A 24,743-nucleotide genomic window follows, 5' to 3' on the forward strand; every position below is an offset into this window, starting at 1 on the left:
TTATGAGTTGCATATTTTAAAATTTTAATTTTTTAMTGTGACCTTCATCCTAGAATCCTATAGATTTGCATAATCTTGATTTTTTTTTTTAGGGGCAGAGGGTTTTTTTCTTCATCTGACTCACCCCATTTTCTTTGGTAGCATTTTGTTCCCCCCATGGCTGAATCGTTGTTAGAGCGAGACTATGATTTGATCGGGCAGCTGTACTACAAAGATCGCCATAACCTGGATCAGTGGAGGAAAGGCTGGTTTGCTATAGACAAGTCAAGCCTTTATTTTTGCCTTGAAATGGAGGATGCTGAAGAAGATTCCATATATCTAAGGAGGTTACAAGAACTAAGTAAGAACTTTGTTTAATGTCTAATATTCAGAAAATGTTCTATGGGATTAATTCACAGTTAAGGACATTTCTGTTGCATTTCAAAGTAATAAAAATTGGGAAGCTCAGTAACTATTCCTTCACATTAGTTAGATGTTCTTCCACCTCTTACCTAAATAYGGAGTTGGTAAAGTTCTCTCTTGGGACTTTTGTTCCTACTTTTTGGCACATCCTAGAGAAATTTTTCACAGCTTTATAATGAATGATGACAGTTTTTGTTCCAGTTGCGGCAGTATCTTTCTTACCAGAGTAGAGAATTGAATACTAATATAAAACCTTTTGGGATTATTGTCTCATGTTTTTGACAGGGCAGAAATGCTCACTGCAGGATATGTTCTTGAGATGATTGACAGGTTTAGTTTTGAAATATTCAAAAATACTGGAAAATTATAATTCTCTTGGAAAACTATTTCACAAACTAATAGACTTTTATCTGATACTAAAAATATTACTTGCTCAGTATCATGATGGGGGAAGATAAGAATGTACAAATGGTCATCTATGACCAATTTTATATCATTTGTATTTATCCTCTGAAACCTCATTTAAGCCTGTCTGCCCTACTTGTTTTTATATTAAACAAGGCAATATGTTATATAGAAAACTACATATAATTTGAGATTTTATAATAAAGTAACATTGAGAAGATAATTTAGCTCTTTATTGATGATTCTCTTTATAAATGCTGTCGGATTGTGGACTGTTTTTCAGGAGCTTGACTAATGCCATTGGGTTTTCCACTGCTTATTTACTGTCACCTTGTATTTGGTGTGAAAAACAACATGAAGGTGGTTTTTAATCAGGAATATTTTTATGCCTCTAGGTGTCTTTTAACTTGTGAAAACCTTTGATCTTAATTCAGAATTAAAAGATTAGGCAGAMGGAGAACTATTCCTGATATTTGTTATGATGATGCAACTGTAATTGCCTCTGCCAGAATCMTAACAGCATCCAAAATCTGTGTATATCTCATGGATAAAAATGAAACACTTTTGACTTTCTTGAGAATTACRTTTTGCTTGTGTTTTGTAATATTAGTTGTTTATCTTGGAAATAATATGTGCCCATACTCTTTTCTTTGATTTCTRTTTTCTGCAGAATAAATCTGTTCCACTATTAATACTAATTTGTATAAATGAAACTTAACATATAAGGAATCATTTATGGAAGTATAGTCACCTACCTTCTTGATATTTGACTCAGTAAATATAGGTGATGCTAGGAGTGTGTGTAATTCAAAAGCATCAAATAACCTGCAATGCATTTATTGAGTTTCATTGATGTTTAGGACTTTACTGTCTCTGGGAATTAGTTGAAATAAGATGTGGATTATATATGACATGCACTTTGAGAAATTCGCTTTTCAGGATTTCAAATTAGTAAGCAGATTAAAATTAATGTACTGATTTTGGTATGCTGCTCAGTATAGTTTTACAAACACTGTAACGGGAAACTATCCAGATGTATTTGCTATATTATGTATAATGTAGCTGTTTTACAGGGTGCTTTTTTTTTAGCAAGGATAAAATAAGGCAACATAAAGAACTGTAAATATAACTTGGGTTATGATCTTCACACTGTAAATATAACTTGGGTTATGCTATTATAAATGCGTGCAGCCTTCAAGGTGGAAGAAGTTGATGGATTCCAAAATCCAACTTACTTCTGAATTGTTATGTCTTCTACAACTTGTATTTACAAGTTTAAAATAATAAAACACTGTAGCATGTTTTTGCATTAAAAAGTACGTGTTTAAACTTCCTTGATAATGTTCTATATCAGTTTTCCTTTTAAACATAAATGTAAACCTCCATTTGGTGGAGGGTTTGGTTTTTTTTTTGCTGTTATCAGCAGCATTCTGTATTTTTTAAGTTTAAGAATTCCATGCTGCTTTTGCTGCTGAAGATAATTTTGAAAAAAATGTGTCTATATGTGCATGCATCACTGCGTTTGTCTATAGATATGTGTCTGTGAAGGTTATRTGAATGTCTATTTGTTTTGTTTTCAGCAACCAGTAGTGTGATGCAAAATGGAGAGAGAATAGATGTCCTGCTGCTTGTTGAAAAAGGAAGGTAAGGTTCATGTCTGAATAAAGCTTTGATCTGTTTTTTTATTGATRTTCTAGAATTATCATTGATAAGTCCTGAAGTTTTTTTCACTTAAGGTTTCCAGTGAAAGAGTAAATTTGCAGGCTTTTTAAGGGAGGGAATATCTTTGTGCATTAATTACATTTTATGTCTGTGTCACGAAATGTTAACAAGCACTACTTAATTAAAAGCAGTTTTACCACTGAGAAAATTATTCCCAGATTAGTCTGCCAATAACAGTTTTTTTAAAAGGACCTAACTCCTTTTACCCTGTAAAAAAGAGTACCTCTTTGGAGAATTTAYTACCAACATCTTGATTTTTTAATCACTCTTACGTCTCAGAATTCTGTGTCTCAATCTGCCTAGGTCAGGTTTGAGAGGATATGAATGAGTCCCTTGGTTAATCTTACTGTAATATCTGATCTCGGTTAACAACATGCTGTCTAAGAAAAARCACACTTCTGAAACAAACATGATCCATATCTGCTTCCAAGTAGGTAATATTCTGTGGAGATGACTGTGTCATATTTTATAGTGATATGGGAGGTTGAAACTTGAAGTGAGGTAGGTTATTTCTGCCTTATATATGGGTGCAAATTCAAAGGTGTAAGTAAAAATTAGGGAAGATAATTCTTAGTTTGTAATAGGTTTATTATTCAATGGTAGGTTATCGGGCAAGTGTTTAAAGTGGTGCAGCATTATGCAATCTTTGGAACAGCCAATAATAAGTTAGTAAATCAAGATTGTTTTTCTTTTCGGCAAACAAAAAAATCCCCATAGATACCTTTGAYATCTGTTCAGAATTGGAATAGCTGAAACGAATTACAACTTGTGTGTTCTGAATTTGAACTTTTTGTAGCATATTGTATAAGTTTCAGGACTCAGCAAGGCTATGGAGGTTAGACAGAAACATTTCGGGGTTTTTTTTGGGCAGAAGGTTGTTTTGTTTTGGGTTTTTTTATTTGTTTATTGGCTTGGTTTGGGTTAGTCGTTCTTTAAAATTTTTTGTTCTCAAAAAAGCATATTGAGAGATGCAGTGTTAAGTAATCTACATACACCGAGCAGTGAACCAGAGGTATCCCTTTCAAGGTGCAGTTCAATAGATGGATATAAAACATGCATCTAATTTCATAGATATTAGTGCTGAGCAAAACTTTTAGCTCCAAGTCACTGTTTATTATTTATTTCATTATAACATTTCTATCAAGTGAAGATAAGTTTTACCTGAACCACTTTAGTAGTTTAAGGAAAATTCTGAACTATTGGAAAATAATTTCAGCCAGGGCAATGGCTGATTTAAGGTGGACACAAGTATATTTACTTTTTCTTCACTGGGGTCTACCATAAAGAATTTAAATGCCTAGCATTCACATTATCTTGAACATTKAAAGCCATATGGGTATATGAGCTTTGACATAGTGATTCTTAATTAGGTTATTACTTCAAAACTATCCAGGTGTTCAATGCAGTTGAATGAAATTGCATSTTAAAGTGAGAAGCATTTTAATGTGTGTGTGTGGAAAATTATTCCTATGAAATCACCTTTATCTTTAGACTGAATTGCTGTARATGGAAATAAAGCCACTAATCCTCCTTGTCTCCTCCAAACTCTAGAAAAATTAAGCAATATCTTTGAGATGTCATTAGCATCAACTAAATGAARTCAAAGTTTCTAAGTTTTCCTATTTTGTATGTTATTTTGTATCTGTGCTTGTCTGATGTCAGCTTTGGCACAGATTGATCACTTGAAAGAGACTCTGTCTAGCTGATGACTTTCTGGTTAATTTGTTAATCACTTAAATACAGGATGAATTATTAAAAAAATATTATTGAAAGAATTAAATAAAACAAAATTTTTCCAGTGTTGAAAAAAGTTTAGGGAAAAAATYCCAAAGACCCTAAACCAAGCCAAACAAAAGCTACTCTCACCTGAATAAAAAAATGAATGTGAGCATCTTAAAGTATCTGGTTAAATTTCATTAGAAAACATTTTGACAATTCCTTGAGTATTTTTCTACTCACTTTCCATTTCTTTCAAACACTTATGCCTCTTTTTCAGGTCTCAGTGTTTGGGCTGAGTAATTAGGGAAAGTCATACATTTAGATGAATCATATATATCTTCCTCTTTCACACTTCCTCTTTTAACTACTGTAGGTAAAAGTTTTTACAAGTGGACTTCTCACTTAAGAATGTTTGCATATGCAAGTAAGCATTTTCAGAAACTATAAAAACTTCATCTTACTGTTGAAATAATTACAATTTATTAARTCTATGAATTCTCTATTCTTAAAAGAATACTTAATAAATTTGGGATACAAAATTTAGCATTTATCTGATCTGTATCTACTCAGAAGAATTTACATTGATTTTGGACTCTCATAATACTTTCTAGCTTGTATAAAATACAAGAATTCTGAGACAATACTACCAAAAAAGGCATGTGAGATTTTTCTGAAGTGTTTAAATATTAATAGAATCCAAATCTACCTCTTCTTTTTTTTTTTTTTTTTTTTTTTTTTTTTTTTTTTTTTTTTTTTTTTTTTTTTTTTTTTTTTTTTTTTTTTTTTTTTNTTTATTCTCTGTCTGACATTTCAGCTAATGAGTTCTACTGGCTCAGAAATAAAAGGTGGTAATCATACCAAGTAATAGCATATCATGAGATGCTGAACTATGCTAAAAGATTTCTGAAACCACAAGACTGCTTCTCTTTTGAAGATTGTCTTTTTTGAAGCTCAGTGTACTTGCTAAATCTTCATGGTAACTCTAGATGAATTTTAATTCTATCTCAGAGATTATAAATGCTTGTGTATGGGTATCTTTGCTAAAGTAAATTGTGGAAGAACACTCTTATAACACCTACTGGAATTTTGGTGCGTTCTGGTTTCTGTTGGAGCATATTGTCTGGGCTGTTTGAACTGTATCTAACTCAGCTGAAAATCTTGACTTCTCACAACACTGTTTTACACCATAATCTGATGGCCATTTGCCTCTGCTTGCTTTCCACTTTAATAGCTGAAATATTCTAGTTCCATAGTTGAAATGCTTCTTGACTTCTTGCAAGGCATTAAATGGTGAACCGTTTAATGTGTTTCTGTGCTTGAGGCCTTCCTTTGTCACACAGAGATGTCCTCCAATTTGCTTCATATTCAGTTTGGGTTTTTTCCCTTGATCCCTCTGTATTTTTTAAATGCTTGAAGTGGCTTGATACTTGACCTSCTGTTGTTATCCAAACAGAAGCTGTGTAGTACATTCGTGAACAGCTTCTCCTGTGTAGTTCAACAGAGGCCAACAGAAGGATCTGCACAATGAAAAGAGGAAAGTTGTCTGAAATAATCTGTATACAGTAGTTTTAAAATATATCTTCTGTATGTAGAATTTAATGCAAAAACTCTAAAGCCATGCTTTAAAGTAACACAATTGTGCAGACAATTCAGTTTCAAATATCTCTTATATTTTTTTGAAATAATTTAAGCTCTCTCTTAGGTGTCAGTGAATGTTTTCAGACTGTAATGTGATCCAGATGGTGCTTTTGTTTTCCCGTTATGCTTCTCTTGTAGTTAGCTCTTTCTTATTATGGATAATAAACCTTCCCTACATACTGGCACAGTTTCTTTATGCTCACAGTTCATTCAGTRCTTTCTTCTTAACCCTTTGATGATAGCAATAAGTTTTCTCATAAAATACAATTATGGCCACAGAATTCTAAAATCTAGAATTAATCTAAACACAAGAGTCAGATGAAAGGACTTGTGCTTCCGACGTGAGATGCGGGATGTAAGACTTTTGAGGGGTCCCTTGTAGAAATATTATTTGGTTACATTTAATAGTCACTATTAATGGAATATCCATGCTTTAGTTGCAATTCGATTTTCCGMAATAATTTCATGTTGATACTTACCTTCTTAGTATCTCTGTTTTCAGACYGGTAACTTATTAGAATTATGTGGGAATTGCCAGAGGGCACTGAGTTGTGCTGATACCTGTTTCTCACTCTCCCTCCCCACCTTAACCAAAATCACTTAGCACAGTACATTCCCCCTGTAGAGTTGTGTAACAAAGCAAACAGACATAGCTAAAGCTAGTGGACTTTGCAGGATGGGTTAAAGACAAGCCTTTGCACTTTGTGGATGCAGTGTGGTCACATTTGTGGTCTGACTGCTGGGGCAGAAGGATGTGCTGGTTGTCAACAATAAAGCTGTATAGGTTACAGTAGCTTCCTTAATGTTGACACTCGGTGATTGTGGACTGCTGCAGTCATTTGTGCCAGTTCAGTTCTCCCAATTCACCAAGGCAGAAATCCATGTTGGCAGGCTGCCTGGTTTGTTTGAGTACTTAAATTATTAATTTCTTGGCTATGGACTGGATGTGCTTCACACAACATAGCAAAARCTGCCATTTTTCACCATGTTGTCACTATTGCTAACTATTTGTCATGAAATGTGTGATCTTTATCAATTTTTAGAACAGGAAGCAGTAACACATATGTAAACATACTATAGAAGGCACTGCATTTATGGTGAAGGAATGCATTTCGATTGAGTCTCTGAAAAATTGTTGGCAATCTGCATCGTAGATCTTCATAAACATTACACTACAAATTCTTTCAAATGTGATTACTTCTATAAGCTCATGAAATCCCTTAGTTTTGTGCTATGTGGGATATCACTACATTTCAGCCGATGTTTGTTCTTAGTCTCAAACCTTGGATTTAATATAACTTTATATTTTGGTAATGACAATTAGTTCAGTGGGAAATGCATGTATTTGTTATTACTTCTGCCTGAAAACTCCATGAAAGAGGTGATAAATTCACATGAAAAMCAGGGTTAGATCTGCAAAGGTATCTCTATTGCTTCGTGAAGTTGTGTGGAAGGAAAGTTCTGTGGAAGGAAAGTTCTGCTCTTCATCTGGAAATTATTTCCCCTTTCTTTTTAATTCCTTCCAAATTCAAGAAGATCAACAAATCATTTCCARTAAGGGGAAAAAATGTTGTTTAAGTTTGTCTGAAAGGACTAAACTGAGAAGGACTGCTTTAAATGTCTTATTTGTAAATTGGTTTTCTGATTTAAATTTATTCCAAGTGTGTTCTCTCAGCCAAAAATTATTGAGATTTGAGATGAGTTTTTTACACCACTTCCACAGGAAATGGACTGAGTTCTGAACTGCGTCTGGCACTGGTTTAATTTCCTTTTCTCCCTTCTTTGCTGTTATGGTATTGTAGTGAAATGGCTTCTCTGATTTATCTTACATTTTGATGCTACCACTCTGGAGATTTTTGACTGGGCAAATTTAATTTTTTGAGAAATAATTAGTTGCATTCTGTGAACAATCCAGGTTCTGTGACAGCAGCAAGATTTTAACATTTGTATTTCTTACCAGCAGCTTCTYTTTCATGACTGTGTTGATCCTATGGGACTACTGCTTAAACAAATAGCACATTTTCTTTGTTAATTATAAATTGTAATTTGAATTAAACTCAGCAGCCTCTCAAATTTAAGAAAACAATGAGAACATCATCTCTTTGTACTTCTGTTATATTTTTTCTAATATGATGCATTGAGAGKAAGATGGAAAGATCCATAAAATACAAGGTGATCTTTTCCACATAGTTTAGGTAATTCATATATCACAGCAGCTGATTGACAGACACATGATTTAGACTTTCGYATCTCTGTGAAAAGTACTGATAAGTTTATATGACCTTTGAAGTTCAGTACTATATTTTTTCTCTCCTCCTCTGGTATCAATTCATTGMTATGCAGCAGAGTTGCCATTTTCTTGTTTAGAAGCAATAATATTTTCACTTTACAGTATGCTGCTTCCTGTATATACCATAATTTTTTAGATAACAAAAAATAATCTGTTGAGACTTCCATTTATCCTTTTGCATAATACCATAATGTGAATCCTGCTGTTCTGCAGGGGAAATAAAAACACAGTAATATGCATATATGTGTGCATTTCTTGTGTTGGAAAGCACCMTAAATMTTTTATAAATCATTGTCCTAAGCTMTTCTGATCTATAAATAATGGTAGTAAAGAAGTAGAATATSATGGACTGTCAAACTTTGTTCTACTCACTTCAAACTTTTTACTTTCTTTATATARATGGCAAGAGCAATACCAGAGAATGTGGTGATGGATTCTTTGGAAGGCATTGATTGAGAACTACTTGTTCTGACAAGTCTTAAGGAAAAGTCTGAAAGCATTGAGTTAGGCACACTCATTTTGCTGCAAAAATAGGAAAGCTTTATGAAAATTGGTTTTTTTTTTGCTTACTGGGAGAGGTTGTGTTTCTACTATCCAGGCATGTGTGGTGGTTAACATGACTTTTGAAGTCATGAAGCAAATACTTCCTAAAAAAGGGTTTCAGTGGGATTAAATATTTTAGCATCATCTACTCTGCTGCCGGTCAGCTCAGTCTGTATGGTGGATCTGGAGAATAGTTCAGATCCTGAATCTGTGTATGTGATAACACTGACTGCATCCTTGCTTCCTAGCAAGGTAGGGATGATAGAATGGAAACATTTATAAAAGCAAAATTGAAAGATACTAATAAAAAGAAACAAAATTAAGTAGTCCCTCATTGTATAAAATGCTTTTTCCCCCTCAAAACAAAACAATTAAAATGAATGTTTGTTCTATTTTGACAAAACAGTAATAAAATAATAAACTAATAAATTATCATTGGAGAAAATTTATCCCTTACAGGTCTTTATTGGGAGACAAGAGAATGTATGTRGAAAGGATTGCTTAGAGTTTTAACACTTGAATCACTTGTTTATTACACACATGCATATGGAYGTACATACACCTTTACACTTTACAATTTTAGTATTTTCTCTTAGAAGCCCTCTTGTCAGGGTGGCGCAGAGGACGCTGCTGCAGCATGCCTAAATGAAAAATCAGAGCAAGGCTGTGCTTTGAGATACAGGCCAAGTGTTGCATTAACTTATTTTGCCTCAACTCTTGGCTTTTTCATRTATGTTGCTTAGAATGGGTATCATTTTGATGCTTGTGTAGGAGGCAAATTCAGTATGTTTCAGGTACTCTGCAGAAGAGGTTTGTGGGGGTGTGGGATTTAGGGGGTGTGAATGCAAAGAAGGAAAGCTTTTTAGAGTATTGAAAGTTGTCTCTAAATCTGTTTCCTGCTTAACTGTGGCATGGACATGTGACTGCATAGTGTAAGAGCAAGCCTGAATAAGAGTAATTAAAATGTTGGCAGGTTCTCTCAAAGASTTGTGATAGTGTTTGTGAGTCTTTTTTCATTTTTTTTTATGGCAGTGGTAGTACAAATGCAGATGGAAAAAAAGATTCTGTAACAATAAGCTGCCATTACAGCTTTATGTGGTGAAAGGTGAAAAGTGCTCTGGTGTCTGACTCCAACATTTTTGGTTTTCTTTTTCTTTTTTCCCTCTTCTCCCTGGATATTTGCTTTGTTGCTGTGGTACAACATTATTTATTTTATTTCTTTCCTGAATTCAAAGTATTTTTATACCTTTCAGAACGCTATACATCCATGGCCATACAAGGCTGGATTTCATGGTCTGGTATACTGCAATTGAAAAAGCAGCAGGTACAGATGGTAATGCATTACAAGATCAGCAGCTCAGCAAAAATGATGTTCCYATTATAGTGAACAGCTGCATAGCATTTGTTACACAGTACGGTAAGTATAGTGGATTTTATTCAACATAAGATCATTTATATGATACCTAAGCACCCCCAGTATCAGATTCTGTTGAATGAGGCTATATATTGCTTAAAGTAAACCCCTGCCCCCTGTTAGCCTTGCCACTCTTTGATGAGATGGTGCAGGGCACTGCCATACATCTGAGAATGGCCAGTTTGGGGAAATACAAYTTGATAAATGCCCTTTATAGACACCTTTCTATTTTAAATATTGCATTGTTTGCTTTATGAAACTCAGCCTTTGGGTCCAGTGCCCCAGTGCAGACAACTYAACCCAGAAAATAAACTCTGTAAACCTGGAAAAGCTATGGCCTTAGCACATCTTCTTGGAAGCTGGTATTAACTGAGGAGTTGAGTGTGGTCTTAGGCTGCTGTTTTTTCTGTGAAATAGCCTAAGGTTGTATAGTCAGTTACCATTTATTTAAGTAAATTTTGACAGCATAGCTTTCCATGGCAGTAGGTCGTATGCAGATGATACTTRTGTCCTTTTACTACTACAAATTCATGAGTTTTCTTGTGAGAGGCTACGTGCATATGAACCCTGTACAAATCTGTCTTTGGGATAAATGCGTCTGTAACCTCTGTCAGTATGAGAACACCTAATTTCTATTTGAGTAATTGAAATTTAACTAAATAACATTGGAAAATGGCAACACTGCATTATTGTAAATAGTTGTATCAGGGTTGCAACTAGTGTCTGAAACTAAGAAAAGGAAGTTTTTGCTAAATTATTTTTTAACCGTTAGTAATAAAAATTATTCCAAGTATAGTTTACACCATTTCATGCACWGAATGGTTAAAGCAGGATAATTATGTCTGCCACTTGGAACAATTTGTGTAGTCTAAATTAAAATGCAATTTCCTAATGTCTTTTAAATCTGTTAGATCTTCATCATAAATATGCTTTTCAGGATCAGCATTAGTGGCTGTTAAAATGATCCTTTGAAAACTGAAGCAATTATTTGTATGCAGTACTTGCTTGCGTTCATCTTTTTGTATCATCATTGTAAAGGTTCTGTCTTAAGCTGTAATCTACAGAAGACAAATGTTTCTGCCTTCCAGGCCAGTTTCTGACAGAAATAACAAAAAGTATTGGCTCAGAGTGCTTATGGGCAYTACAGGAAAGGTGAATGTAAAAACATTAGACATGATTTCATAGGTTTTGACAAAGTACTTAATTTGACAGGTATGTAAAAAAGCAGGGTTTTGTCTAAAGTATCAGCCTCTTTCAAGRAATGTGAATGCAGAAAACACTTCTACAATGTTGAATTGGACTGCACATCTATGCCAAACTTAYACAAGTTTTAAAAAAACAACAGTTTTGACTACAATCACATATACAGTGATTGTAGGTAGTCATGACTTTGTTTTAAACTCTACATTTTCTTTTTAAGTTGACTTTAATGGTTTTAGCTGTTGCAAACAAGAATTGTGGCTGACCAATGTCTTCCAGAACATGAGAAAAATCAGAAAAAAGGATATTTTYTATTAATCTTGAGGCTTTTAAGAGTAAAATATTTTAGGTTGGATGAATGCAATAATACCTTGAGTCTTAAGCCGAGTTCATCAGTAGAATAATAAAATAAAAGGAGTTTTRCTCATTAAAACATCTGTGGTTTATATGTAATATAATACCTATCATCAAAACTTCTTCTCTTTACTGTGCCTTTTGAAAGTTCTGGTTTTGGAAGTCCTGAGGAGATTTGGGGATTTGAATTTCCTGTAAAATACTCCTGAAATTGTGATCCCGGGCTTGCTTGCTATTATGATGCGTATTTTTGCAAAGAGGTCTAGTTGGGTGTAAAAGRCTTGGCAGTATTTTTACTAACAAGGTGAGTGTGTGTAAAAGGTCAGAGGGATTTTATTAGGAAATGCAGTGTGTTTGGCAGCCACATATGGTTTTCATATAATGATATCTGGAATTTTTAAAAGAATATTTGATTTTACATTCATTTATTTTTCTGTCCTGTATTTCTTTGTCTTAGGTTTAGGTAGCAAGCAAATCTATCTTAAGAATGGTGATTCCTCTAATGTGGCTGAACTGCTGGAAAACTTCAAAAAAGATGCAAGAAGTGTTAAACTAAGAGCAGGAAAACATCAGCTTGAAGATGTGACTGATGTACTGAAAAGTTTTCTTTSTCAAATAGATGATGCACTTCTCACTAAAGAACTTTATCCATTCTGGATCTCTGCATTGGGTAATGTATTCAATAACATTCAATACAAAAAAAGGTTATATATACATTTTCAGTATCAGATTTGAGGGTGTTGTTAATTTACTTGCCCTGTGTCAACCTATGTTATTTCATAATTGGCAAAACAAGTGTAGTGAGGAAAAAATATTWGGGCTGCAATAGGCCTATGTTAATCAGAGATGATTCATTGCCTTTAAGTGAAGCAGAATAATAAGAACAAATATATATATTTCCCAGACAATATATTTGTAAACAGTAGATCAATATTTTACTGTGTCATATTTGGAACAGCCAAAGTAAAAGGTGATGATTTACATTTTATAGAAGCATTTAAGGTCGAATTGAAGAAACAGATATATGTTAGGGAAAAAGTGTGTACTCTCTTTTGACCATGTGTAGTTCAAAACTGACAAAACATTGATGCTRTCATCAACAGTTAAATGACAGCCTTGCTGCTTAGATTTTTCATGTATCTTTTATGAACAAGAAACTTATATGCAGTACAATGTAAACTTGTTAACTACTGTTACTTGGGTTTTTTTTCCCTAAGGAATATTAATTTAATTTGAAAGAAAGTTTAAGTAACTTCCTTTCACTGGAGATGGATATGTATTTAAAACATGAGGATGTGTATCTCTGTATGGTTAAAAATAGAACTGTGAGATTRCTAATGCAATGATGACTCTTTATAAAAATAGTGATGATTTTCATAATGTTCTGTCAGAATATCTATATTTCTATTTGTTTCTATATTGCAGTATTTGCAAGCTGCAGGAAACRAGTGGTTTCCCTGCCAAACTGAGCTATAAAATTGCAGTTGTGGCACAGCAATAAGATGCATAGGAAAAGCTGACAGAACATTAATTTCTACATTAATGCATAGAAGTCACATAGCACATTTACTATGTGGTGAGTTGTCTTTAAAAGAAGATATTAAAGTCATATTCCTCTCTGATTTTGCTTAAGTTCAGTTATGTGGAGGTTGCTTTAATATGAGCTGCTAGACTTTCAGGAAATTTAAGTATTATTAATATTRCACATTTTTTATCTTAAACCTTAATTTGAAGAAACTAGAGGAACAARTATTAAATATTTATTCACTTTCCACATGATTAATCTCATCAGAAACCAGGAAAAAAGTTCTGAGGCAGTTTAGATTTAAGTCAGCTCTTTTTAATGGRGTTACAGTGATTCCCCTTCCTGATATATACTTGGGGCTAAAATTCTACTTCAGATTCTTCAGCAAAGAGTCCTGTCCTCTTAGGTGATACAGAAAGTACTTCTRGGAAAACTAAAACATTTAGGAAAAAGAAGACTTTTAAACTGTTATTTTGTTGTTTAGTTGCTTATTTTTTCTTCCARTTGCTTCCAAAGAAGTCAGAACGTATTCAGTAGTTAGTGGAGAGCACCATCAATCAGCTGTGAGAAATTTCCTTTTCAGAAACTTGAGAGAAGCRAGGGACTGAGCAGGTCCTGTATTTAGATAACTAAATACAATCTACATKAACTTGGCCTATGCTCTGAGCATAAGGGGGGATAAGCAGCACAGGGGGGCAGACTTAGCTTGAAGTGTCTGTGTCTCAGATACTGYCATTTCCAAAACCAGAATTCCTGCCATTAGCCCTGCCCTTGTTCAGCCATATATAACTTGGTACAATTTATTTACCAGCCCTTTCCCTTTGCTCTCCTCTAATCAGTCTTATATATACTTGGATTTTTACCTTGTGCCACTTTTCCAGTAAAAATTTAAAATTTGAGAAGGTCTTTTTCTTTCTCATTTCTGGGAACTCTTAGAAGTACATTTGCACTTGTGCATACGCAGTTGCACTCACGCATGTACATGCACAAACTACAGATTAAATATGCTTTGAGAGGAAAAGCAATTGCTATTCTGGGCTTCAGTCTTAAACGGTAGCAAATGGTGCTCGAATACAGAATTGTCCCTCTTTATTGCTGTTTCCCTGAACTGGTGTACAATAATAGACTTTTTTAATAGTATATTTTTAGCATTGTCTTTATGAAGAAGAGGTTGATTGGGTAAATAGTAATTTTAAAAGACTAGATGATGGTGATAGAGTAAATGAGAACTGCTGTTGGGTTTTAGTGTGCAATGTTATTAATGCTCAATGATTGTTATTTTCTGGCAGATACACAGAATGAAAAGGAACGTGTGAGGAAGTACAGAGCTTTTATTCGGAGTCTTCCACCAGTCAATAGAGCAACTCTGGCTGCTTTAATTGAACATCTTTACAGGTCATTGCAAATAATGCATTGTAGCAGAGAAATTCTTATAATGTGTTCTCAGTATAACTCCACAATATATGAAATGTGGTTTGTTTCATTAACTACTAATCACAAAAGCTTATCTAGTTGCAGCTATYAATTACTTTTGAATTCCTTTAATTGATAATGAGTTTTTCCTTTGGTTGTATTTTTAGCAGTAGGTATCTATAAAAATCAATGGATTGCAACMTCCTTACAGGGAGAGAAGGCTGCTGGTCTATGTGTCCAAGTAGGGTAATTTTTGGTGTAGCTTTTTTATGCAATCTCATTTTACTCCAGTCTGCTAGTCTTCCAGAGGATTGTTGCAAATGGTTCTTGAAATTAAATTTTTTTTTCAGTGAAAATGTCCTTCTCCACAATCTGTTTTGCACATAATAACTTTGAGAATTACCTRCTCTCTCTGGTTTTTTATCAGTGCTTCATTCTGCAACTGTGGTAGTTGTGGAGAATATCCAAAATACAAACTTGTTTAAGCACCAAAGTTCATGACCTATTCCTCAATCAAATAAGGGGCAGAAAATATGTAAAAAATATGTGACACAATGGTTCTGAGGTATCATGGTTAAATAATACTAGTCTATATTATATCATCTTTAACAAATCAAATTATATTTTTAGTGAATTGCATCGAGTATAGAATGTGTAGAAACTTCTCTTCACAGGACATTTTGTTCAGAAATTATGTTACATAGCCAAGTACATAGCAGATGTTATTAAAAACATTTATACGGTTATGAAATTGATTGGTGCCAATATTGAGATAACACGTGTTATGTTTAAGAAGTTTCTAAACATATCCATTAGAGATATTAATATGTCTTGCATCTGTTCTGAAAACAGTTTGAATTCATGTGTTTAATGGCCAAAATTCTGYGGTACTTTAAAGTGTTTGCCTCTAAAAAAGGACATGTTATGTGAACAACAGAACTGATATGAAAACTTTACCWTAGGGATAGGATTGAGAAGGATCTAATTTCTTTCCACATTTTGTTTGGTCTTAGATCATAGGTTTGTATATACTTACATTGCATAATATAGTGAAAYTGTATTTTGCATTGGTTTGGCTTCACCTGAAGCTCTGTGTACAATTCTTGGGGTCTGCAATTTAAGGATGTTCAGATCTTTCCATACAGGAAGGAAGGAAGGAGCAATGCTGGTGAAARGGCTGGAAGGTGTAGCCTGTGGGGAGCGGCTGAGGACTCTGGGCTYGTCTGCTTCAGAAAAAAGGAGGCTGAGGGGTGATCTCAGTGCTCTGTACMGCTTCCTGAGGAGGGGAGTRAAGAGGGAGGTGTTGATCTCTTCTCCCTGGTTGTAGGGTGTGTGGAAATGGTTCAACACTGTGTCCAGAGGAGTACAAGCTTGGCATTAGGAAGCATTTCCTTACTGAGATGATGGTTAAACATTATAACAAGCTTTTTAGAGGGAGGGTGGATGACCCAAGCCTCTCACTGCTTTTGGGCAGTACCCTTGGCAACATGCTTTAGTTTTTGGTCAGCCCTTAAGTGATCGAGCAGTTGGACTAGATGATCATAATAGGTCTCCTCTGACTCAAGTATTCTATTCTGGTTTTGATGTAACTTGAAATGCAGTTAGAAAGTTTTCCRTTTCTTTAATGAAGAATGAAGAATATATATAAATAAATAAAGAAATAATAGTACATGTTTTATTGCATTTAATATAGTTACCTTTTTTAAAATGRACTCCATATTCTGTAAAGGAGCCTCAGACAATTAAAGTAACAGTGAAACTGGCTAAAAATGTTTATTTTTTCTTCAACAGGGTGCAGAAGTGTTCTGAAATTAATCATATGAACCCTCACAATTTAGCCATGGTGTTTTCCTCATGCTTATTTCAAACTAATGGCCAAACTAGTGAAGAAGTGAATGTAATTGAAGATCTAATTAAAAATTATGTGCAACTTTTTCATGTAGGTATCTTTCTATTAATGTATCCTACTGGTCAGATGTTAGAGATTSAAACATATAAAAATCAGCTTAAAAATGATATTGCTATTAGTTCCGTGGTCTGAGGATTTGCATGGATTTTGAACTTGAATTCAAAATTATGTGGATGTTTGTCTTGGCCTGCTTTAAATTTTATTTCCCAGCTAGCTTAACCTGTAGAAAAGACTGTATTTATGGGACACTATGAGCTACTCTTTTCCAAAATGGTGCTCATTCTCCTTGTCATCAAAAGCTTACTAAATTTAACAAAAAATTATGATTATGACTATTAAAAATAATGCTTCTAATCAAATTTTAAGAGCCTGATCAGAACTGAAGCATGGAAGGATTTTGTGTTCTTAGTCTCTGAACTGTGATTACAATGTGTTTTTTTTCCTTAGACCCAGAAATAATGTTAAATCMAACTGTTTAGAAAAGCTACTTCTTTCAGCAATTTGTATTAGCCATTTTGATTTAGAGTTAACTGTGCCAGTATAGTTTCGCAGTTTCTTGTTGATTCCTCTCTGTTTTAATATGTATTTCATGAAATGTCTAATTATGAATCCCATCAATGAAGAGCTGTTTCTAACTGATAGAATGTTTTTCACTCATGCTTCTATAAGAACATGATTGACAGTATTGGCAATTGTTGCAGTAATTGTTGTTAATTGCTAAAAAATTATTTATTTTAAACAGATAAATGAAGATCAAGTCAAACAAATGGATATAGAGAACAGCTTTATTACAAAGTGGAAAGACACTCAGGCAAGTGAAAAATACCAACTGGTGTGATAATAATTTTAACAAAGACTGTTTTSTTATTTTACAAGTTTTTATGCCTAGATTTCTAGAAGTAAATGTGTAAGTTTTTATTGTGATCAATGTGGTTAACTACAGAGATCAGGGAAATAAAATGAAATTGAGAAGGCATAAAGTGCTAAAAGTAAACCAGTTCTTTTTAAAGCATCCTGTGGAATTATATTCTGGCCTGAGCACTGCGCTAATTTACAGGTTGATGTGTGCTTTTACTAGGCTTCATAAATTGYATTAGAAGAAAATTGTGAACAGTTGCAAGTTATGATTTGTCTTTTCTTAATATTTTAAAAGTGTATTCAACACCTCTAAGTGTATATTAGCTTTTATTATTTCATGAGCTTTGAGTATACATGTTCTCTCTTCATTGGAGTTTCACTATCCGTTTGAGTTTAAATCATATTAATCTTTACCCGACTCCTGTTTTGTGACCATTTCTAGAACCCAAAACACAAATATTATTTGGGGAAGCTACAGACACATGCTCACAGTCAAATTGAMCTTCAGGACACAAATTAAAAAATGGGAGATCTTATACCACATATTATCATCTTCAATTCCAGTTCTACCTGTGACAGCTTCTGAACAATTTCAGAGTTGTAAGAAATAGCAGAGTGACAGCATGTTTCACTGTCTGAATGRCATTTGTGTATGCCATTCAATCCTAATTAAAGCCAAAATCACTAAACTTCATAATGCTACCGAGGTGGTTGAGCTAGGAGAGGTAAAATGAGATATAGAGAACTTAAAAACTTTTTCAGAACTTGAAAGTAGTGGAGAAGRTTTCAGTGATTTTGGATCTTATAGGACTTTAGAAAAGGAGAGAAAKCTACAAGAGAAAATCTATAATGCTTTGTTTGTTGGGTGCCTTCCCTCTTCCAACCAGAGTTTTGTGGTGCCTTGCAAGTCATTGATTCCTCTCACTTTGAGATCGCTGTGGCCAAGATGGCTGCARATCACCACTTCATACTTTTCTGTAGTTTTGGAACAAAAGAAAAAAAATGCTTTTTAAAGCTTATTACGCTATTAACATTTTCCAAGAAACTCTGAGAACCTATAATGATTAAATGTTTGTAATACCTTCTGGAAAAATTAGGGAGATATGAGAKCAGTTTCATGAGTAGGGAAGCAGACAGTGGAGGTGTTTTGATTAGGTCCGAGAAAAAATTGGAAAGRAAAATGAAAGGCCGTTGATGGATTCAATAATATAGTAGCAACTGCTGGCTACACTGTTTTTTTGAAAACTGAAGCTGTGAAGAATATAGAGAAAAAACAAAGTTGGTTTCTTCTGTATCTTTCACCTCAGATGCCACTGTGAAATCRCCTTTATGAGGTGTTTTATATTTAGAAGGCTGCCTATTGAASGAAGAGAGACTTACTTTTGTTTTTTTGTTTTTTAATGAAGACTAGGCTTTCTAAAATTGGTAAGGCTTTTATTGAAAACCTTCTAGCACCTACAAAGCTAGTCTTTCCCWTTTTAAACTTTATAATCAAATTGGGACCTTCATTATTAATTTGGCTTGTTTGGATGGGTTTCCCTGGGACTCTTGTGATTGTTGAGAGGAGGAATTATAGAAAGATTGAGCTTGAATTTTAACTGTTCTTATGTCGCTCTCAGCAAAGTCTCCAGCATTTATAATCAGCTTTCTGAATGGATGATAACACCTACTATGTTAACAGACCCTGGCTTGATCTTATAGCACACAAAAGTAAGCTTAACAATCTTTACAAAAAACACTTTTAAAKGAAGCGAAATCTGACGCCTAATCACAGAAATATCATAGAATCATATCTCAGTTTGTAAGGGACCCATAAAGATCACCCAGTTCCAGCTCCCTGAATCTCCCACCACCACATAAAATTGAGCCATATGATGACATTGCCCAGATGCTTCTTGAAACATGACAGCCTTGATGCCATGACCACTTCCCTGAGGAGCCTGTTCCAGTGACTGATCACCCTCTTATGAAGAGTCTTTTCCTAATCTCCAATCTGAATTTATGTTACTAGACTTCCAACCACTGTAAGACCTGTAAGTCTGGTTAAGATGGATTTCCCAGCTTTATCAAATCATGGTTATCTCTACTGTATGGCATTTCCTGGKAAAAAGAGCCACCAGATAGCAAATATTATCTGAGGAGACCATAAGTTATTTGGGACCACTTGCACCAGAGAGAATGGCCTTTTTCTTTTTAGCTTTCTAAACAACTTAYGGATATTGGGACAAAAATTCTGCCATTTTTTGGTTAATGAAGTGTGAAGTGCTTTTAAGGATGAGGACTTCATTCTCTCTGTTATGGCAACCTATTGCCCTTGAAATAATGGCTAAGAAATGACGTCTTGAAGAGCCTGAYTGGCATTTGTGGCAATTTGATTGTGACTGTGAGCACTTTTCTGAAACTCCAAATGCACATAATATGCAAAATGCATTGATGTCTAATGCCTTGTACCACTTYATGGCAGAAGGGAGTGCTTTGTATTATTTCAAAGTATTTACTGCCTGAAGCCTAGTGATTAAAGAAGTTCCTTCTAAGGTGGTTAAAAGTATGTTAGAAGATTTTATGTACAACTGCTTCTCTAGAAGAATTCAACATTTCTCTGAGTGGTGTCATCAGTAGGTTTTGCAGTGRGAATACATTAGAACCAGACCTGGACTAATACTAAATGCTTTTGAAAAAGGTTGACCATCCTCTCTGTTATATTTTATAATTATATCTTCTGTCATGACTATATAGTGCATATTACCCATAATTTCAGAATACTAGATTTTATGGATGGCTACACTTTATGTTTTACGGGCTAAGAACTTTCATGATCACAGATTCAAGAATTGTGTGGTTTATTGAAGCAATGGAAATGCAGATTTGAAATTTCTGTTGATAAATRCACTTACTACATCAACACTAAATATACTAAGGCTGGCCAATGATTAACTAAACTAAGTAAATTAACTTCAGTGTAAATTAACAAATCCAGCTTTGCACTAATCTTAACTTCACCATTATAAAAGCCATACAGATATGCTCTGATACAGTCAGAGGTGCAAATCTTACTAAAAAGGTATCCCTGCTTTCGAGAAGAGAGGAGCAAGACTGTCAGCTTGTCCCTGAAGAGGGATTTTAGGGTATTTGAGGGTATTCTCATCCTCTCAAATGGAGAATTCCAGATATCAAATTTGTACTTTCAGGAGAAGTAGAGGTGAGACTTTATTCAAATGTAAGTGGTTACCTGTTCTTGCATAATGGGTAATTGACAAAGTAGGCCTCAAGCAGCTACAATCAAGAATTGTAAGAATTCTCTACGCTTAACAACTGATAGTCAACATCATTGCATCAAAATATGTGCAGATATGTGGGAAAATCAGTGATGTAGATACTAAATACTTTAGAATATATAGGTTGCCACAGTGGGAATGCAGAATGTTCAGAGAAAAACTGAACTGAATTTCTGCTGAGTTACTTGAAGTTCATATGTCTGAAATGTCACTGAAGTTCTGTTCCAGGTGGCACTTCATTAGTCGCTTTTCATTTTCTGTCCACCATATACTTATGCCAGCTGTTGCAGTAATTTACATCACATTTTCTCTCCATACGGTTGTTTACATGAGCCCAGTGGAAATCATGTGTCAGCTTCATTCTTATTTCCAACCTTTTTCTGTAATATCATCTGAAAAGCAAATTTTATAACTAAATGAGCTTTTTTGAGTCTGTGCCACTATAATTAAACAGCTTTCTTCAAAGCAGCTTTGTAATGTTTTTCCCCGCAAATGTTTCCACTAGTTTTCTGTCCTCAAAGGCTAAACTAACTTAAAAGTTGCTATTTTTCAGAATGTTAATGTTCTTTAAAATTCAGCACTGCCAGTAATTTTTTATAGAAATGTAATCATAGCTTCTATAGATAGATTTTGACCAATCTCAAAGCTCAATGCTTACATATATATATAAATATATATGAAAAAATATATATATATTTATATATATATGTATATATATGTATAAACTATTTCTATATACTTTTCTTTACCTCGATTGTAGTAATATATAAATAAGTAGCATCACTATCAATACCATTCTCAAAAATGAAGATACAAATTGTTATTTTAGTGTTAATTTGATTATTAATTCTTTATGTTTGCCTATTAACAGAATGGTAGACCTCCTGATAGGTCCCTGTTTCTGCTTTAATTTTCCTTCCTATGCTCTGATCATCACTGGGCACTTATTGTTTAGAAAATATTTTTGGTATTGGACTGAGATGAATTACAATCTTTTGAACATGCTTATGACTAAACTACAAGGGAATTAGAGCAGGAAAAGTGTGAGACAATTTCTCATTCATGAAGATAATTTYATTGCCATAGATGAGCAAACCTAGTTACAATGGAAAATATTASATTCTTTCTCATAAATCATACTTTTCCCCATGATCATAAAATATTGGATTTACTGCCTGTGTAATTTCTTTCTAAGTTTTATGTTGTTAGACATTCTTAAATAACATTTGTTRGTATTGAGTATATGAAACTATTATATTTGTCATAAATTTGCTTAATCTGATTACATACAATGCTAATGTAGRATAAAGTTTAGCCTTCTCTCCAATAAAAAAGAGCTATATTTAATACAGGTTCAAACCAAGTGCATTAGTTTTGATTCCTTCTTTAATTATGTTRTGATAAGTTTTAATTGTGATTAAGAATCACAGATGCAGTATTTGGTATTTTTTTTTTGTTGTGTATACATGTGGCTTATGGCTGAAATACTCGTTGGTTTGAGATTACAGTACTTTTTCATTATTTTTAATTCTATTCATCTGTTTTTATTCTGAAGTGAATCTGACTAATGGCTAAATCAGAGTTAGGGTTCTGCAGTTTAAGGTACTGAGATGCACTCATGTCTTAGACTTGGTAGTCTTAAATTTAAAAYTTCCACTTATTTCATGTCTCCCTTAGTTTTCCTGCTCTTGAATATATATTTGTAAATTGTGTTCATTTAGTTTGATATGATTCTGTTGAATTTATTCAGGGTTTGGATTTTTCTCCTGAATTTGTGAATAGGTATTTTTTTTTCTTACACTAGTCAAATAAAAGGAAATAATTGTACTTTTCTTATTTAAAAGGAAACAAAATACTTTTAAGATGATCTAATTTTTTTTTTTTAATTTTATTTTATTTTATTTTAGGTTTCCCAGGCTGGAGATTTGCTTATTGAAGTTTATGTGGAAAGAAAGGAGCCAGACTGTAGTATTATAATCAGGGTTAGTGTATAAAAATGATGCAGTGATTTTATCAAACTCTTTCTCGTGAAGTATATAAAATTTTATTTAAATACATGTTTTTATGTAAGTACTCAATAAAAGTACGAATTCATGTTTATCACTATTMTTTTAAATACTTTATTTTAAAATTTACTGTGTTGCCTAAATTATGTAAAGGCATTTACATAACATTTTTGCATTTTTAAGAAAAATGTTATGATACAATTTTAAAGGGGAGATGTCCTGCTTCAGTTTTCCTGTAGTATACAGGGGTATAAATTCTCACAACTCTACGTGTGCAACACACGAGAACATTAGCAAGTATGCAGTGAATTGGTGTTTATAAATACATACATGCACATAAGACTTGCTCTTTAAAATAGAAATAAAAATGGGAATATGTATTGCTAGGATTTTTTAGAAGAAAGGAATTTTCCTTCTCTAATATTTATCTTCCCACACCCAAGAAAATATATGAAGGTGATTTTTTTTCCAAATTTTTCTGGAGTAGAGAAAAGGCATTTAAAACTACCAAGTTATCAGCCAGCTTAAAAATATAACTTCAATCTCATGGAACAAAAAAGGAAAGCCTGCTGGAATCTGATAGATACTTTATGGGTTTCCAGCTCATGTATTTACTGCTGCCTTTTTGTTGCCTTTTCTTTTTTTTTTTTTTCTTCTTAAGGCAATTGCTGGAAGACTTTGAAAATATGTATCAGCAATCAGTAATTGAAATGTATTATGAACTGACTCAATTTGTATTACAGGTATCACCTTTGATGGAAGCAGAGGAATTAACTAATGATGTTTTAGGAATCAAAAACATTATTCCCAGCAAAGATGATATCTGGGCTGCCTTTGAAGTACTTGAAAATGGAGAACTAGGTTAGTGACACTTAAATTTGTGCATGTCAATCTACTTTTATTATTTTAATTTTTCAATACTTAATATCATCAGAAGCTTRGTTAAAGACTTTATGGAAACAAAAATAACCCTTCATGAAAATATTTTGCATTTGGTTGTTGTGGCATCTGTATGATTTCTTCCTACACTTTGCCAGAAATAATGTGATGAATTGTTGTAAACTGCTTATGAATCAGGGGCTGAAAATATGTTCTTTATATTACAGTGCTTCACAGTTCATTAATCATCAGCTATAGAAAAGTAGGTCTTACTGAAAGTCTAGGGGAAGACTTATTTTCACTAGAATGTCAGCCCTTGATTTTATAAGCAATAATGCTTTTCAAAAAATTAAATTATAAAATACATGTAATACTTAGGAGAAAGGATATTTTGTATTTTATTTAGTCAATTATTTAATGTATGTAGGTGAAAAAGCAAGGCAGAAAGTGTGTAATTCTGTGTTTGTGGCAAGTGGCATTTATGGTGTATCTAGCAGAAACCTGTAAAATTTGTTTGAAATATAGTTCTGCTGCCAACAAAAGCAAATATCACATGGTCTCAATATTCATGAACTGTACAGAGGTTTTAACATTGAGAGTGCTTTATACATGCTGGAGCATGTGTAATATGTTRGAGGATTTTACTGCTAGAGATGCCTAAAATAGCATAAATAGGGATTTTTTAAGTTTAAATGTATTTTGATGACTATTCCATAAGGTGATTTGATTTTTTAAGAATATGTGGGGACAAAAATATGCAACATCCATTTGCATTTTCTAGTAAGTTGCTGCTTGTAGCTATTCTCATGTTACAGAGGGGACTGTGGACTTGCTTATTTCTATAGTGAAGATACCTGTTTTCAAGTCAAGGAAAAAAAAAGAAAATGGACAAAATAAGATTACTAAATATTGTTCCAGTATTGGTCAAATAGTTGCGTTGTACTTAATTTTCAGATGTGCTTATAATAATTCCTTCAATTTTACTAATATTACTTATGTACTCACTCTTRAGCTTGGCAGTATAGAAAACTAAAATGGAAATGTATTCTCCCTTCAACTTAAAATAAATTATCCCTAGCCCTTTTCATGTCTTGCAGTCTGTCAGTGATGCTGTATAGAGCTGTAATACACAGTTCATTTCCAGATTCATAGGTATGGGTGACAAGTGACAATGAACTGACAGTCTGTTAT

At 33.5% G+C, this 24,743-nt stretch overlaps 1 protein-coding gene across 3 annotated transcripts in view; it reads left to right on the forward strand.

The window, feature by feature from the left end:
* The window catches only part of ARAP2 (ArfGAP with RhoGAP domain, ankyrin repeat and PH domain 2), a 127,160-nt gene that overhangs the window by 70,748 nt on the left and 31,669 nt on the right, over window positions 1-24,743 (forward strand). For all 3 annotated transcript variants that reach the window (XM_057371671.1, XM_057371672.1, XM_057371673.1), the window contains 9 exons: window positions 142-340; window positions 2,388-2,451; window positions 9,973-10,136; window positions 12,145-12,357; window positions 14,502-14,607; window positions 16,417-16,564; window positions 17,277-17,345; window positions 22,575-22,649; window positions 23,417-23,534. In XM_057371671.1, coding sequence (XP_057227654.1) covers window positions 142-340; window positions 2,388-2,451; window positions 9,973-10,136; window positions 12,145-12,357; window positions 14,502-14,607; window positions 16,417-16,564; window positions 17,277-17,345; window positions 22,575-22,649; window positions 23,417-23,534 — 1,156 coding nt within the window. The remainder of the gene's footprint in view (window positions 1-141; window positions 341-2,387; window positions 2,452-9,972; window positions 10,137-12,144; window positions 12,358-14,501; window positions 14,608-16,416; window positions 16,565-17,276; window positions 17,346-22,574; window positions 22,650-23,416; window positions 23,535-24,743) is intronic.

This window comes from Malurus melanocephalus, unplaced genomic scaffold (genome assembly GCF_030028575.1).
Source record: "Malurus melanocephalus ecotype Western Australia unplaced genomic scaffold, MMel_1.1 scaffold_151, whole genome shotgun sequence".
Taxonomy (NCBI): Eukaryota; Metazoa; Chordata; class Aves; order Passeriformes; family Maluridae; genus Malurus; species Malurus melanocephalus.